This window comes from Epinephelus moara, chromosome 7, assembly GCF_006386435.1.
Source record: "Epinephelus moara isolate mb chromosome 7, YSFRI_EMoa_1.0, whole genome shotgun sequence".
In the NCBI taxonomy this organism is placed as follows: domain Eukaryota; kingdom Metazoa; phylum Chordata; class Actinopteri; order Perciformes; family Serranidae; genus Epinephelus; species Epinephelus moara.
This window is the reverse complement of record NC_065512.1, coordinates 21,184,072-21,200,695: the sequence shown is the minus strand read 5'-3', so window position 1 is coordinate 21,200,695 and position 16,624 is coordinate 21,184,072. Positions and strand designations below refer to the sequence as shown.

Genomic DNA, 16,624 nt, shown 5'->3' with positions numbered 1-16,624 from the left:
GACAAAAAGTACAGGAACATAACAAGAGCACCAGGGAACAGAGGTGCAAAGGGGGCGCAGTGCGGTTCAGAGAGGTCAAGGAGGTCTGAGAGTGACTGGACAAGATCTTAAAGGAGCAAGGCCATGGTTGTCTTTGTAAAAAGAGGTCACAGCACCCTGAGGTGACAATGTTTCTGCGGTATCGCATGTCTCTGCAAGCTTTGGGTAATGTTTGCTGAATGTATAATGTAGATGACTCTGGAGGTCAAATCAGCCCAAAGAAACAAAGACACTGGCTCTGTGGCTCGTACATTTAGTCCAACGAAGGTATCAAGTGAATCTGACATTACCTGGCTGCATTTACTGTGTATGCCGTCTATTTTACACATTAAACAGGACTCCACACATAAAGCTAAAGTGGATTAATTACAGTAAGTGTCCAGTAATTGTGCATTTATACTTTGGGATAAATGGCTCCACAGCATACAGGTTCTAGTCTGTAGAAGTTCTTTCACAAAGTGCCAACATTTAAGATCCAATCTCACATAATTTTCCTCAAAGACATAAATACAGTCTAAATTGGAAAGTAGTTGCTGTAATCAAAAATGTGTTTTTCGTTTGTTTATGTCCCCTAAAATGTCTGAATTGTTCATCTGTATAATGTTTGTCACTAAAGAGGTGTTCTCACATTCCTCTACTGAAGGGGGGTGATGTCTGTGCACCTACCTAAAATCTGAGAATGAAATGTGCACTGAGCAGGCTAGATTAGGTGCGTCACTAATATGAAAGCCCATCACTGGATAATATGCAACTGCCGGCAAAGAAACCTGAAACCTCCAGGAAGAGCACACTTATTACACCTAATAAAAAAATCTCAGTCAGACAGAATATATCTTTCTGCAAACTTTGATTATACATCAGGTATATCATTACATAATAACAATGTGACCATGTCAACACACATATTACTGTATGTTTCACAACCACTGATGCTGTGTCAGCTACAGCAAGTTACCAGCTAACATGCTAACAAACAAAAATAAACAAACAAGAGAAGTACACAGAGTGCAGATCTCCACCAGGCGGCTGCCAGGCCACTCAAGCAAAAAAACTCAAGCAGAAAAATACGCGAGTTCTCCTGCTAACATGTCTGAATGAAAAATATAGATACAATGAGGATGAATGTATTTTTCATGACTAAAACACAGCCACAAATATTTAATTTATGTCATTCATAACTGGACTTTGAACAGCATTAACTTGTCTGTAGCCTACAGCACAACAAAATAGGAAATAACAACAATAAAAATAATTAAAACAGACAAAAAACATCTAACTACATTAGCCTACTAAGTTAATAAGAAACAAAAATATCAAGGAAGAACGACCAAATCAACAAATTCTGCAAGCCTACAAAATTGGGGAGGCAAAACGCTCTGGAACCCTGATGTTACATGACGCTGTGTAACGGACGGAACAAAACAAGGTAGCAGCCATGATAGCAGGAATGCAGCACAGCCGTACCTGGTGGAATTGTCCCTCCCAGCTCCCTTACTGTCAAGATGGCGGTGAAGATAACAAAAACAGGACAAATTTATCTTGTAAAGTCCCTAACTTTGGTGGATCATAACATATTGGGTCTGGAATCGGTCTGCAGATTCTACAGTTCAGACTTTTGCCACGACAAAAGCCAAAATGTGGCCAGTAACAGACAGGAAAGCTTGTTGTTTTAGCCAAACCGATTTCAGGTAAACTTGTGCCCCCCCCCACTAGCTGGTTGAGAGGAGTGCAGGGTCGGCAGTTAATGCAACAAGATTAACAAGATTTTCAACAATAGAGAATCATCGCAACCACAAGACATCCTTGAGCATACAGTCATAAATGTGCACACAAAATATGAGGCTGATTGGCCCAGTAGTTTGCCAGATTAGCTGGGGACAGACAGCTAGACACATGCATGCACACACATCCAAACGCATGATCCCCTCTTGGCTTACGCCGGGCGGAAATAGTTAAAGATGCTAACTTCACCTACCATTCTGATTCGTCAGCTGGTTGCTGATTTTGGTCCACAACAGACTCCTCAACTGAGTCTGCTCCCTCTAATGCTTAAGTTAACCATCTTGATACACACTGCTCTTTCACTGGTCAACCTAGCGCAAGCAGTGATGGTGGGCAGGGCACGAGGCCAGATCCTGAATTCCTCAATAGCCCTTTTTACACAAAGATCATGCTGTAGGGGCACTACGAAGTCCCCTCTTCATGCTGCCCTTGCATTTTTACACTCTGCCCAAGTGTGTGATGTTATACTGCATGCCTGCATTGCAAAAGCAAAAGAGGTGTCACAGGTGCTACATATTACACCACAGCATCGGCCTCTAGTGTGATACATAACAAATACGTTGGCAGTGCTTTCTAAACAATAATGATGGCATAACATGGCAATAATCATTTATCGTCCCTGTTATATGGTGGTGAATCTCATCCTTAGCTTGTGGAATGTGTAGATATTTTAGGCTGCCGTTCTTCTTCTTTAAGTAAGCTGCTAACTGCTAACAGCTACTTCTTAAATCTCCCGTGGTGAGTCGCCTACATAATACACCTTTAAAACGTCACACCCCTTCCGCCCATGGTCTTGTCCTACCAACTGTCCTTTTACTCAAACATTGTTTGGGCGCTGTTGCTACGCCCGCTGTCCTCCCATTCCACGATCGTACCTTTTATACAGAACAGCAAGGCAGAATAACGGTGCAATGCCTTTTTTTTCATTTGTTTTATGTGGGCTCACCATGTTCAACAATTTATTAATAATAGCAGAGTATTTTTTTACACACTTTGAAGTGTCTAGAAGGGGACTTTAAGTGCCTCCTCATTTACTGTTATGGCAGCTAAAGATGCCTGTAGTTACCACTTTACCCATCAACAAACCTCAACATCTCTATGCCCATCCCACAACAGTTGCCTCTCTCTTTATTGACACCCTGTCCTGTCTGTGCGTAACATTAACGTCACACACCGTAACAGCCCTGCTATCCACTATGCCCTCCATTTACTCCAGAGCAATCAGTGAATTTCCACCCCTCCACTTGTCCACGCTGCCTCCAGCTATGGCCCTCTGTTCCCATTTTTTGTCCTGGCCATCCAGGCGGACTGTTATGTGAAACCAATATCAGCTGTGCTTGAAAACTGCACTTCCTCCCAGTAAACTGTGACCAGTGGGCAACTGAGCAAGCAACCTGAACAATAAAGTGCTCCTCTCTGATACTTAGTGTTAACAATTCATTTAATCCTGTTTATCTTTGAGTGTGCCACATACAGAGAGCCGCAGTGGGAGCCACTGACGCAAGATGTCAGTGCATCGATGCTGTCTAACTCTTCTGCTGCAGTGGCCCATATTTTTACATAACCCACACAACAGTTTAGGCATGAAGTGTTTGAGGTGCTGAAGAAAGTCAGAGTGCGTAGCTTGTGTTGACTGTAAATGCAACACTCTGGTGGACTTCAGTCGATCCCAGCACTCGGGCATAATTTGTTCATGTTTAGTCAATAGCGGAGTTATTTTACAGGGAATGTTTGTGTAAACATACCTTCTTCGCTCTCTGGGAAATCTTTGGTGCGTGACACAAAAGCTTTTCAACCAGATATTCTCTGTTCTGCAAGAGAAAAACAAAAATACATATCAAAAATATCATTCATAACGCAAAGAACTGACAGATTAAATTAATCACAACCTAACAATGAGTCACAACAATCTCATGTATTGTATTTTTGAGTGCCAGCACTTAAAGGAAAGTTCTGAAGGTTATCTTTCAAATGTTAAAAAGTTAGACAAGTGACTAAACCAGTTTCAATGCCAACAACACAGTGACGTTCAAGCACTTGGTCCTGCTATATCTCATTCATAAAATTAACATTATAAAAAGTGTGCTAACAGGTAATTCAAATAATTACTCTATTTTGCATTGCACATACTCCGCTATTGAACAGCATTTCTTTCCTCTGAACCAGAACATCAGGACACCCTTGTAAATCATCATCATGTTCAATTATTGACCTAAGTATCAACATGGATATAGATTTTAATTAGGTATATATTTACAGGTTTCTGCAATATGATGATAGATACAGTGTGCTTGTGGACTTTTCATACCGTATGTTGCTTGATATAGCAAACCATGCATAACCATCATAAATTAATAATAAACTCAACATACAGAGCTGAGTCATTGTTGGAGTTGGCACAAGGCCATAAGCGTAACACTAATAATGAAACCAAACAAAGATGGCAAGTCATATATTTGAAATGAAACAAATACCTTGGCCTTTTGGAAGATTTTACACTTCAAAAGCTCTGCGGCTGTGGGCCTAGAGATAAAGAAAAGCACACTGTTGAAAATACATTACCACACAGCGCTCTCTGAATGCTCATCAGGTGCTTTTTATTGATCGCAAATTGCATCAGCTCTTTCTGCACTGAAATATTTGGTAGATTTATGGAATGCGGGGCTGACCTTTTGGCAGGATCCTTCTGAAGGCACATAGTTATTAGCTTCCTAAACGATTTGCCGTATTTTTTTAGCACTTCCTTGTCTTCTACACCTGTCTCCAGAGTGGGTGGATCGTTCTGTAGGGTGAGCATTAAAACCTAAAAAGGACAAGAAAAAACAACAACTCAAAACCGCCCTCACATTTCTGCAGCAACACAAATATTGTACAAGAGGAAAAGAAACTCAAAGCAGGAAAATATTTGTAGAAGAAATGTTGCGAGAAAACTTTTGCTCTTTATTAGTTGTTTGGTATCCCAATTACAGCAAAAGCTGCGAGTCAGAATGTGTTATCTCAAGTTTCTTTCTGTGCTAATGATGAAACTTCACAGAGACAAGTTGATTTAGACGAGAATTTAGTAAGCCAAGAGTTTAGGGGCACTAATGGTGAAAGCTGCAAAAATAGCTGTGATTGGGACACCACACTGATTAAATAACAGCCAATAATAACATCCAGGACACTCACCTTCATGGGAGGGTAGCGGTGATAGGGTGCAGAGCCTGTTGCTAACTCTATAGCTGTAATTCCAAAACTCCAAATATCTGCTTTGAAATCATAGCCTCGAACCTGTGGACATATAATTACAATAATGTGTGATATTAAATACACTTAAATCTCTGGGGCATTACGTCAGTGTCGGGATTTAAAGGGACAGTCCACCCCCAAATCAAAATACATATTTTCCCTCTTACCTGCAGTGCTATTTATCAGTCTACATTGTTTTAGTGTGAGTTGCTGAGTTTTGGAGATATCAACCGTTGAGATGTCTGCTTTTCTTGAATATAATGGAACTAGATGGCACTCAGCTCGTGGTGCTTAAAGTTCCAAGAAATACATTTGAAAAACTCAACAGTAATGTCTCTTTGCAGAAATCATGACCAGGTTACTCAAGATAATCCACAGATCTTGTTGTGAGCAGTTTCACATTGGAACTATTTACTTTCTACCAAACTACACCCGCCAACCGTATTACTGTGCAGAAGGAAGCCTTCATCTACTTGACCTTATGCTTCATTCTACTTAACTTAGACCTGTTGTCCTCATCTGTGGACACTTTTTGTGTCATCTAGTGGAATAAGAGCACAATACACTAATCCATATAAAAACAAAATGGCAGCCATCTCTGCCAAGTCAGTCTGCAAATAACCACCACACAGAAGGAAGAGTGCATCTACTCATGCAAGAGAGGCTCATATTCATGACAGCCAACATGTAAACAACAACGTCCTCCTCGGCTTAGCTGTAACATTGGCTAGCTCAGTGTTGCTACATGAGCTAGCAGTAAATGCACAGTTCCTTGTGTGTGGTGATACTGTTCAGGGTGTAATTCGGTAGAAAGAAAATAGTCCCTATGTGATACTGCTCACAACAAGGTCTGTGGATTATCTTGAGTAACTGGGTCATATTTCTGGAAAGAGACATTGCTGTTGAGTTTTTCAAATGTATTTTTTTGGCGCTTAGAGCACCACAAGCTGAGTGCCATCTAGTTCCATTATATTTTAGAGAAAGCAGACATCTCTACAGCTGATATCTCCAACACTCAGCAACTCACACCAAAACAATCTAAACTGATATAGAGCACTACAAGTAAAAGGAAAAATATTTTGATTTTGGGGTGAACTGCCCCTTTTAATCTCTGGGGCTTTATGTTAATGTCATGATTTAGGTGGTTAAAATACATCAGCTAATAGCATTACATCAAGAATTAGATTAGCACTAAGTCCTGCAGAGACAAGCTGAGGCAAAAACATTTTGAATGAGATACGATGAACTTCATGACATCACCTGCAGCTACCTTTTTGTACGGATAAAGATAGACTCACCTGTTCCATCACCTCCGGCGCCATCCAGCATGGCGTGCCAACAAAGGTCTTCCGTACTTTGTTCCTAGTCACATCCCCCCCGGTGGATAGGAACGCGCTTACTCCAAAATCTGAAAATATAGATAAACAACCAGTGCCTTATTCATACCTGAATGTGCTGAATGGGTATTTCAGAATGAAATGGCTTTTTTTAGCAAACACAAAAAAAAACATAATGTCCAGTCAGTTTTTGTTCATTTAAAGTTCAGCTTTGTGACAGGTAAAGAACTGCAGCATGGAGAGTAAATATTGGGCCAAAAGCGAGGTTTTATTTGATATCAGATATCATTTCATTATGTTTTTCACCAAAATGATAGAAGGTCCACCTTTTACAGAAGACCTGCAAAAGCAGCAAATGTCTTTTACAATTCTTTTACACAGTTTTATCAGTTATTTATTCAATAATGTCTTTTGTAATATCTTAACAGCTGTAGTTAATGCAGTCACCAGGACTTAAAAAAACTGCTAACTTCAATTAGGTTATGGAACAGCGAGATCCATAATATGCACACCTGACAATCACGATTCAAGCGATTGGTGCTGGTTTTGTTTTCAGCTTCCAGAAATCAAATATCATGTCAACAATTAGTCAAGAAATATTACCAGCCTCATGTAAGACTAGCTTAATCTCTGACTTAACAACAAATACTATAAATATGCATCACTTTTATCATGAATTCATACAATCTGTGAGCTCAGTTTCAGTGATTAGACATTTCTGCTTTTGGTTTTAATGAAAATCTTGAGTGTCACAGAACAGAACAGTATCGTGTTCAACACACCTGCAATCTGAACAGATCCGTCTTCTCCCAGTAGTATGTTTCCAGCTTTCACATCCCTGAGGTCAACAAAACGCAGACACAGTCAAACAACAAAGTCATGTGGAGCAGCATTGATTCTTCCATTCGTGCAAACAAGTCCCACAGCCCACCACCATCTGGATCTTTGCCCAAGGGGCTGATAGAGGTTTAATCGTGCCTCTCGGTGACCTTGAAATGCAGGGAGTTTAGACAACACGACAACAGCACTGCTTTTTAATAAACAGAATGGCCTGATAAGATTCATTTTACATTTTATCCAGAGAGCGATAACATTTTATATGATCATACGTTTTATGAATGTTGTTTATTTTATGTAAGTCAAAGACTCTGACCTGAATTTAAACAGCCACATTAGAACAATTACAAATCAGCTGATTACCACTTAAAAACACAGCAAGACTTAAAGGATTTCTGTCTCAACAAGATACAGAAAGAAACTTGTTCACGCATTTATTTTTTAGCAGACTCGACTATTTCAATGGTGCCTTCACAGGTCTTAGTAAAAAAAATCAATCAGAAAGCTGCAGCTTGTCCTGAACGCTGCTGCCAGAGTAACACCAAGACAGTGCAGCACAATACACAGTTCCTTGTATCACTGCTGGCTTCCTGTGAGTCAAAGGATAGATCTTAAAATCATATTACTTTTCTATAAAGCATTAAATACATCTCTGATCTGCTTGTATGCTATGAAACGTCCTGACCCCTCGGGTCATGCGAGACAGGTTGACTCAGTGTTCCCAGGATCAAAACAAAGTAAGGTGAAGCTGCTTTTAGTTTCTGTGCTCCCCACCTGTGGAACAAACTTTGTGAAGGTCTGCAAAAACTGTCAGCTCAGTTAAATCAGGACTTAAGACATTATCATTTACCACTACTTCCCAGTAAAGTAGATATATGACTTATTTTTAATGCATGACTATTTATTTGCTTGCTTTTGCTTTTCCTAATCTTTAACTATTTATCTACTTGTTCCCACTTCTTTTAGTCTTTAAAATGCAATTTTAATGTTGTCTTCATGTCTTATGTTTAATGTATTTTTATGCTCCTGTAAAGCACTTTGACTTACCTTGTGTCTGTAAGGTGCTATGAATAAACTGCCATTTTACATTTGTACAATTTCAACTGGGATTGTCACTGCTAGTTTCTTTTACAACCCGTTTCTTAATTCTGATCATAAACAAATCAGAAAGCAAGATAAAAACAGCACATGTCAGAAAAAAAAATCTAGTTAAAATGTTAAAGTATTACCTGTGAATCTGTCCATTTCTGTGCAGATAGTCCAGGCCCTCCAGGACTTCTTTTAGTATGGTAGCAATAATTGGCTCATCTAGCGCTCGATTTCTGTGGTCCTCTTTGTTTGTGTGCTTAATTATATCCAGCATAGAGCCTTGAAAGACACCACGGAAACACAGAAATAATTCACACATTAATGAAAAACACAAATCAGCTGCAGCGTTACGCTGAGTCATTACGTGATCAATATCCAGGCGCAAATTACTTCAGTGTCTGTTAATTGCTTGTTGTCCCTTAAACAGTAAAACGCAGCAGGCAGTACATTATAGTGAGTAACTTCACTGCTGTAATTCCCTCAGAAGTGAGCGCTGTAAGCTGTTTACAATAGCATCCAACCAACAGTTGCAACTGCTGCCTAATGACTGTAATAAAGCCATCCCAAAATACTGTGCTGAAAGAATACTTTTAAGGGATTTACATTCATTTTTTTCTAACATACATAATGAGAAATAGTGGTTGAAATGCTGATTAGATCGCTTTTATTGATCATTTTATGCATGCATTTTGACAGTTATTTCTTGCCAGCTGTCGCTTTTGCATACTGGATGTAAATACAGATTAAAGGGATGGTTCATCAAAAAATCAAAAATACATTTTCCTCTTACCTGTAGTGTTATTTATCAGTCTAGATTGTTTTGGTGTGAGTTGCCGAGTGTTGATGGTATCAGCCGTAGAGATGTCTGCCTTCTGTTGAATATAATGGAACTAGATGGCACTCACCCTGTGGTGCTTACAGCGCCAAAAAATACATTAGAAAAACTCAACAACAATGTCTCTTTACATAAATCATGACCTGGTTACTGAAGATAATCCACAGTTCCTGTTGTGAGCAGTTTCATGTAGGAACTATTTTCTTCCTACCAAACTACACCCACCAATCGAATCACCAAGCAGAAGGAAGTGTGCAAATACTGCTAGCTCACTTAGCAGCACTGAGGTAGCTACTGTTACAGCTCAGCCATGGACGCCATTAAAGTTTACATCTTGCACTGTCACAAGCTTGAGTCTCTCGTCTATGACTAGATGAAGGCTTCCTTCTGCTCTGTAATACCCATGGTGGGTGTAGTTTGGTAGAAAGAAAATAGTCCCTATGTGAAACTGCTCACAACAAGGTCTGTGGATTATCTTGAGTAACCTGGTCGTGATGTCTGCAAAGAGACATTGCTGTTGAGTTATTCAAATGTATTTCTTGGAACTTTAAGCCACAAGCTGAGTGCCATCTAGTTCCATTATATTCAAGAAAAGCAGACATCTCCACGGCCGATATCTCCAACACTTGGCAACTCACACTAAAACAATTTAGACTGGTAAATAGCACGACAGGTACAAGGAAAAATATGTATTTTTGAATTTGGTGTGACCTGTCCCTTTAAATATATGATGCTAACTAATGTAATCACTAGACAATTAGCTGTACAGCTGCACTATTTTTCACTTGCGACTACAGTATAAGTGAGTTATAACCCAGGCAGCTGTCAGATCGAAGCACAAACATGAAGCATCATCACTTTCTCTGACTGTATTATCAACCTAGATGTTGGGGATCTGGTTCCACGTAGCCCGGCAGCTGAAGCTTACCTCCACTCAGAAGCTTCATGACTAACCAAAGCTCATCCTTCACCACAAAGGAGGTGTAGTAGGAGACAACGTTGGGATGGTTGCACTGGCTCATCGCTTGGATTTCTTTCTATTGTGAGAGAGAAACGACAGCATGTGACATTTCAAGTTTCATCATGTGGCTTTGTTGATGACATGGTGTGTTATTTGTGAAGAGCTTTGCAAAACAGACCATTGCTAAGCATGCAGTTCTTATGACAGCAATAAAATTATTTTTGAATCAGTATTTTGTGTCACATTTTCTTTATTAAGTAAGCATGTATTAGTAACAGGAACTGATATATATCTCAGTTTTTACAACCTTACAGCAAATGATTCAGTATTACAGCCTCTTAGGTGCATTAATGATTACCGTTATTCAGGCTCACACAGAACAATAATAATATGGATCAGAGGGAAAGTAGTACTACAGCATAGTGGTTCAAACACACTCTGTGCACACACACTTAGAAAATAAGCCCATATTTATTGTGCTCACCAATAGCTCATCCATGCTGGTCTGGCATTTTTCCAGGTTTATTCTCTTTATGGCAACGCGCTCCTGTCTGGGGGTACAGAGGGCTGCCTGCACCACAGCTGTGGCCCCGCTGCCTGGAATCACAGCCACAACAGAGCGATGACAAAGTGGACAGGAGCAAAGAGCGTCTCAAAGCGCACACAGCTGGAAGACAACACTGAAATACAGCAGAACTCTGTGGCTTTGTGGTGTTCATTTTGGCCTTCTGTTACTCAGGTTTTATGTCTATGTTATAGTATTCATCTTTCATGCGTGCTGGCGGACATGAGCTGATTTTCACTACAGAGCTCCTTTTTTCTAACGTGATGTGTTGTTTACTCAGTTCATTACAAATCAGGCCACGCTGGAGTGGTGAAGTTGTTCACACCAAGGAGCTGCGACACACAGCATATTGCTTTCCAACTGTTAGTGGCAGATAAGGAGAAGGAGAGAACACATGAGATCTGACTGCTTACCAGTTGATTGTGACAACAGAGGGGGGGGTCTCACTAACTCATCACAGTCAGCAGCAAACAGCTGTGGTGCTACTCCTTATCAGCGATGATAGGACTTGTCAGCTCATCTACACAGTACATGCGTGTACCAAAAATATTCAGGCGACTTCCTTTTGCTCTTTTTCAGTACGTTTAAGATTTTAATTGTTGTTGAATTTAGTAATTGATACTACTAAATTTAACTGATTCATGGCAGAACTGAAAATGAGCATTCTGCGACTGATGCTGGGACACATCACTTTTTTAAACTCTGAAAAAAGTTAAATTAAAGGAAGAAAACTGACGGTACATATAACTATTTTACAAATCTACAACAAGCATATCCACAGTCTCTCATGTAATAGTACAGGAAGACACATAACCACAAGGTTAATCAGAACAACATTCATAAAACACATGGTGTCAAATGTTTTTATTCTAGTTACGTATATAAACAAGACTTAACAAATGACTGAGCATGTATAAGTTCACTGCCTTTGACCCATAGCTATTGTGAGAGTAAGCACTTAAACAATCAATCGCCAACTATTACGCTCTAAAAAATTATTCATGCCGTTAGTGGATAACACTTAAAATAAATACGTTTTTCAGTGTAAAACAACATTAAGTTTGTTACATTAACGTGTTTTAGTCAGTTTACAGCTTATTTCAAGAAGTTGGTCAAACTCAAAAAAATGTTTGACATTTTTCAGTTGGATGGAATTAAAATAAATAAGTAAGAATATCTTAAATAAATAAAATAGTTTGACCACTAAATATCAACACAACTTTTGGATGAATATTAAGTTGATTCAACTTAATTAAGTTTCTTTTTTTAAGGTGAAAGCAAATCATAATGGTTGTACTAAACTAATTGAGTTGGTTAGATTATAAAAGACTAATTAAATTTACTTTATGAGGCCTTATTTTTTTTAAGTTGAACCAGTGGGTTCTTTTTTTAGAGTGTGAGGTAATTGTTTAAGTCATTAAGCAAAAAAATATTACTTTATACAGTTGGTCTGATATGAAAAGGGTGTTAAGACATTGCTCCCATAAACATGATGGACATTTTTCATTCTTTTCTAACATTTAACAGACTAAATGATACACGGAAAAGTAGTTAATAGAGTAATCAATAACAGAAATAATAGTTACTGTAGTTACAGCCTTGCTGGGAATTCAGTCTCTTGATTTTTATTTTGTATAACTCAAAGATTTAGTGTGGTTAAAAGTAACAGTGCTATTACCACTATTATCCTAACTACTATTATTATCATGAATATTAATATAAGCTGTTTTTATCACTGTGTATATTTGACATTTGAAACATTGCCAACTTGAGATGACAGGCTATCTAATTCTGTTTCCGTGCCATCACAGATAACGCCAGTGAAATAACACAGTGTGGGTTTTACACAGCCACAGCAACTGTGATTTTAGTAATGACTAATAAACTGGACACGTGCCATAAACTGGCATTGCCAGAGTGGGTCTCTATGATCCGAGCACACTTGGGCAAAGTGACATTTCAAACCCGGCTCAGTAACCTGCATTTCAACTCATTGGGCTCCATCAGGGTCACCAAACACAGTTGTAGACCGGTAGTCTGTAAAACGTGCCTGTTAACATCCGCATTGCAAAGCATTGCAGGAGGCTACTGCATATGGAAAAGCCGGTAGGCCCCTCATCGTCATCTACAGCTGATAACCGGCCGCCGCGTGCCTTTCCATGATAATATACAGCGTTCATCACATCCCCGGGTACTAACCTATGACTTCCTGCAGCTCGTACGACTCCCTGGTAATTGGCCAGCTGGTTGTCAGCGCTGGTTGCGGGTGGAGGACCGGAGCCGGAGATTCGCCTTGATCCGCCATGATGATGATGATGATTCTGCGCTTGTTAGCAGCCTCTGTGGCAGACAGACAGACACACACCGAGAGGGAGAGAGAGACAGTCAAATTTGACCTCACCTCCTCAGTACAAATGTCAGCTGGCGGCTGCAGCGGAGCAACTACCGCCAGCGAGGAGACACAACCCGGAAAATAACGGACCGCACACATGCGCGCGCACTAACGCACACGCGCGCGCACACACACTTTTCAGTGACATGCCAGTTGAGTACACAATGGTTCAATACACACAGGAAGACATTGATTAAAATCACTATTAGTCATTTTAGGAGACTACTAGACGGTACAAAACGCTGTTATCTAAATCTTTAATTAATTATGTTTTTTAATGTATTAAATAACTGTTAAATACTGCCATCGTTGTTTGATTACTAATAGGAAGAAGGATTTGGCAGCTGCTTTGTGTGAGACAGTACGTATGTGTGACGATTTCATATGTCACATGTATTCAAAACTGCAAGTGATGTTGTTAACACTGGCCAATAGATGGCGCCACCACATCTTTGTATTGTGTATGAAGGCTGAGGGACACAGTAGTCACCATTGCTCCATGCTGAAGAACTGAACATGCATAATAATTTGTAAGTAGAGCTTAAACTAGTAATCGATGGACATAAGATTACAGCAGCAATCGATTAATCGACTAATTATTCAAGTAAAAACACCAAACATTCCCTAGTTGTCTGCCAATAAGTCAAGTGCCAAGTTTTTCAGTACAAAAAACATTAAGTTTGTTTCATTAACGTGTTTTAGTCAGTTGACAGCTTATTTCAAGTTGGTCAAACTCAAAAACATTTTTGGACATTTTTTCAGTTGAGTGGAATTCAAACAAATAAATAAGATTATCTTAAATAAATAAAATAGTTTGACCACTTAATATTAACACATATTTGGATAAATATTAAGTTGATTCAAATTAATTAGGTTTTTTGAAGTCAAACTAAACTAATTGAGTTTGTCAGATTATAAAAGACTCATAGAATTTACTTTATAAGGCGTTAAGGAGTTGGAACTAATTAAGACCAAACATTCTCTATATTAAATATCCATGTGATCTGGACTGTTTGAAGGACAAAAAAACAAAACAAATAAAATAAAACAAACAAAAAAATGGATGATCAGCCAGTTAATCTATATATTATATTATATTATATTATATTATATTATATTATATTATATTTTAAAAAATATATCTACTATCCCAAGTCCGGCACCCTGAGGTTATACACTAAGTGGAAAGAGGGAGGCTGAGGACTAGTGAGCATCAGAGCCCCTATCCAGGATGAAACATCCAAAATCAAGGAATACATCAAGAAGATGGCCCCAAAGGACGAGCTGCTGAGTGAGTGCCTCAGACAACAGAAACCTGATGAGGGCAAAAAGGTGGAGGAGCAAGCAACATGGAAGGACAAGCCTGTCAGATAGAGGAAGTGGCTGATATCAAGAAGACCTGCCAGTGGCTGGAGAATGCTAATCATCACAGCACAAGTACAGGCCCTAAGCACAAGGGCCATAGAGGCCAGGGTCTACCACAGCAGATCAGACCCAAGGTGCAGGCTGTGCAAAGATGGCCCTGAGGCGGTCCAGCACATAGTGGCAGGGTGTAAGATGCAGGCAGGATTAGCGTACATGGAGAGGCACAACCAAATGCACAGGAACATCTGTACCCAGTGTGGACTTGAAGTACCCAAAGCCTGATGGGACACACCACCAACAGGGCTAAGATCCTGTGGGACTTCAGCTTCCAGATTGACAAACAGCTGCTGGCTAACCAACCGGACATTGTGGTGGTTGACAAACAGCAGAAGAGGGCAGTGGTGGTAGATGTGGCGATCTGGCAACATCAGGAAGAAGGAACATGAAAAGGTGGAGAAGTATTGAGGGTTGAAAGAACAGCTGGAACAGATGTGGAAGGTCAAAGCTGACGTAGTCCCTGTGGTAGTCGGAGCACTCAGAGCAGTGACCCACAAACTGGGAGAGTGGCTCCGGCAGATTCCAGGAACAACACCTGAAGCCTCAGACCAGAAGTGTGCAGTCCTAGGAACAGCTAAGATACTGCGCAAAACACTCAAACTCCCAGGCCTCTGGTAGAGGACCCAAGCTTGAGGATGATACAGATACCACCCTGAGAGGGTGATTATTTTTTATATAAATAGATATATTGTCTGTCTACTATTATATTACAGAATGCACAGATATAGCCTGGGCTACCCTCTAGCAGAAAGACAGTGAAGACAGTAGGCCCTATCTATTATAAGAGCTGACTAATTAACATTTAGCTGTTGTGTATTAATTATGTAATTATTTTGTATCATAGAGGCATACAGCATTTATAAAGCGTAACAATGTCTTGTGTATTCTTTGGTTCATGTTTGTACTTTGCTCATGTAGAATATATTTCATATGGCCTACACTGAGTTGCTTGTTTACACCGGGCTAAAAGTAATGCAGTTTAATGCAACAACCATGCAATAAATACTAACTTCATGAAGGTTATGACATTCAGTTTTGTTAAAACTGTTTTTCGATTTCGATTTAACTTTAAGGTAATTTTGGATGGTGATGTAAAGAAAAAAATTTCTAATGTTTCTAATATTTCATTGATAACATTCAAAAAGGACTCTAATTTGCTAAGACTCCTAACACCTCATTAATTTGTTTGCAATTTGTTTATGTTTGTTTTTTTTGTAAATTGTACATCTTTAACATTTTTTCATCATCTGGAACTCAATCTTTGTTTTTATGCTTTTTTTTAAATGTATGACTGTTGTTATTTAATAGGAGAGGTATCTTGAGGTATCTCGTCATTTTTTGGCTTCTAACCTCTCCTGCACAATGTTTTAACTTTTAATTTCTTTTCCCTGTATTTTCTATACATGTGTGTGCAAGTACACTTAACTAAACTAATAAATGGTTGGACAAGATATTACAATAATAATTTATTTATCTATTTATCATTATTATTTTATTTTATTTTATTTTATTTTTATTTAAATTTTTATTTTTATTTTATTTAAATTTTTATTTTATTTTATTTTATTTCAATTCATTTTATTTTTTTGTATAAACAAATCCAATTTATAGGTGCCCCAAGCTACACCAAATGTAAAAAAAAAAAAAAAAAAAAGAGAGAGAGAGAGAGATGCATTGTTTTAAAAAATCAAATAAAAATGTATCATCATCATTTATGAATTTCAGATCCCTATAAAAATGTATCATCATCATTTATGAATTTCAGATCCCTGCGGTCAACTAAATCAAACCTGTCAGTAGGTGGCGTGGTTTACCAACATGATATAGCCTTGAAGCTCATTGCGTTAGTGTTTCCATGTTAATTGTGCTTAAATTTCACAGTTTTACTAAATATTGATTAACAATCAGTTTTAATTTGGCAATAATAATACATCCAAGGTGACACCTCACGTGGTATGTGATGTATTGTGTGTTTCCTTGTGTCATAAAACGACACAAGATGTGTAAAACTAGAAATAAACACAACAAAAAGCTCTCTGTGGTCGAGTCATAAGGAAATATACCTACACTGTTTCCGTAAAGGTGCGACACAAACGTGGTTTACCTTGCTTACGTCGTTGTACCGCCGGTATAACGT

At 38.9% G+C, this 16,624-nt stretch overlaps 1 protein-coding gene across 4 annotated transcripts in view; it reads right to left on the bottom strand.

The window, feature by feature from the left end:
* Nucleotides 1–13,272, bottom strand: part of stk39 (serine threonine kinase 39) — a 34,985-nt gene extending 21,713 nt beyond the window's left edge. For 3 of the 4 annotated variants that reach the window (XM_050049522.1, XM_050049524.1, XM_050049525.1), the window contains exons 1-10: nucleotides 12,873–13,272; nucleotides 10,593–10,705; nucleotides 10,076–10,184; nucleotides 8,453–8,591; nucleotides 7,169–7,224; nucleotides 6,348–6,457; nucleotides 4,990–5,091; nucleotides 4,491–4,624; nucleotides 4,296–4,344; nucleotides 3,567–3,632 (exon numbers count right to left, since the gene is read on the bottom strand). In XM_050049522.1, the coding sequence (XP_049905479.1) occupies nucleotides 3,567–3,632; nucleotides 4,296–4,344; nucleotides 4,491–4,624; nucleotides 4,990–5,091; nucleotides 6,348–6,457; nucleotides 7,169–7,224; nucleotides 8,453–8,591; nucleotides 10,076–10,184; nucleotides 10,593–10,705; nucleotides 12,873–13,164 (1,170 nt within the window). In that variant the 5' untranslated portion in view covers nucleotides 13,165–13,272. The remainder of the gene's footprint in view (nucleotides 1–3,566; nucleotides 3,633–4,295; nucleotides 4,345–4,490; nucleotides 4,625–4,989; nucleotides 5,092–6,347; nucleotides 6,458–7,168; nucleotides 7,225–8,452; nucleotides 8,592–10,075; nucleotides 10,185–10,592; nucleotides 10,706–12,872) is intronic. The other variant, XM_050049523.1, reaches the window with a different exon arrangement.
* Between the last annotated feature and the right edge of the window lie 3,352 nt (nucleotides 13,273–16,624).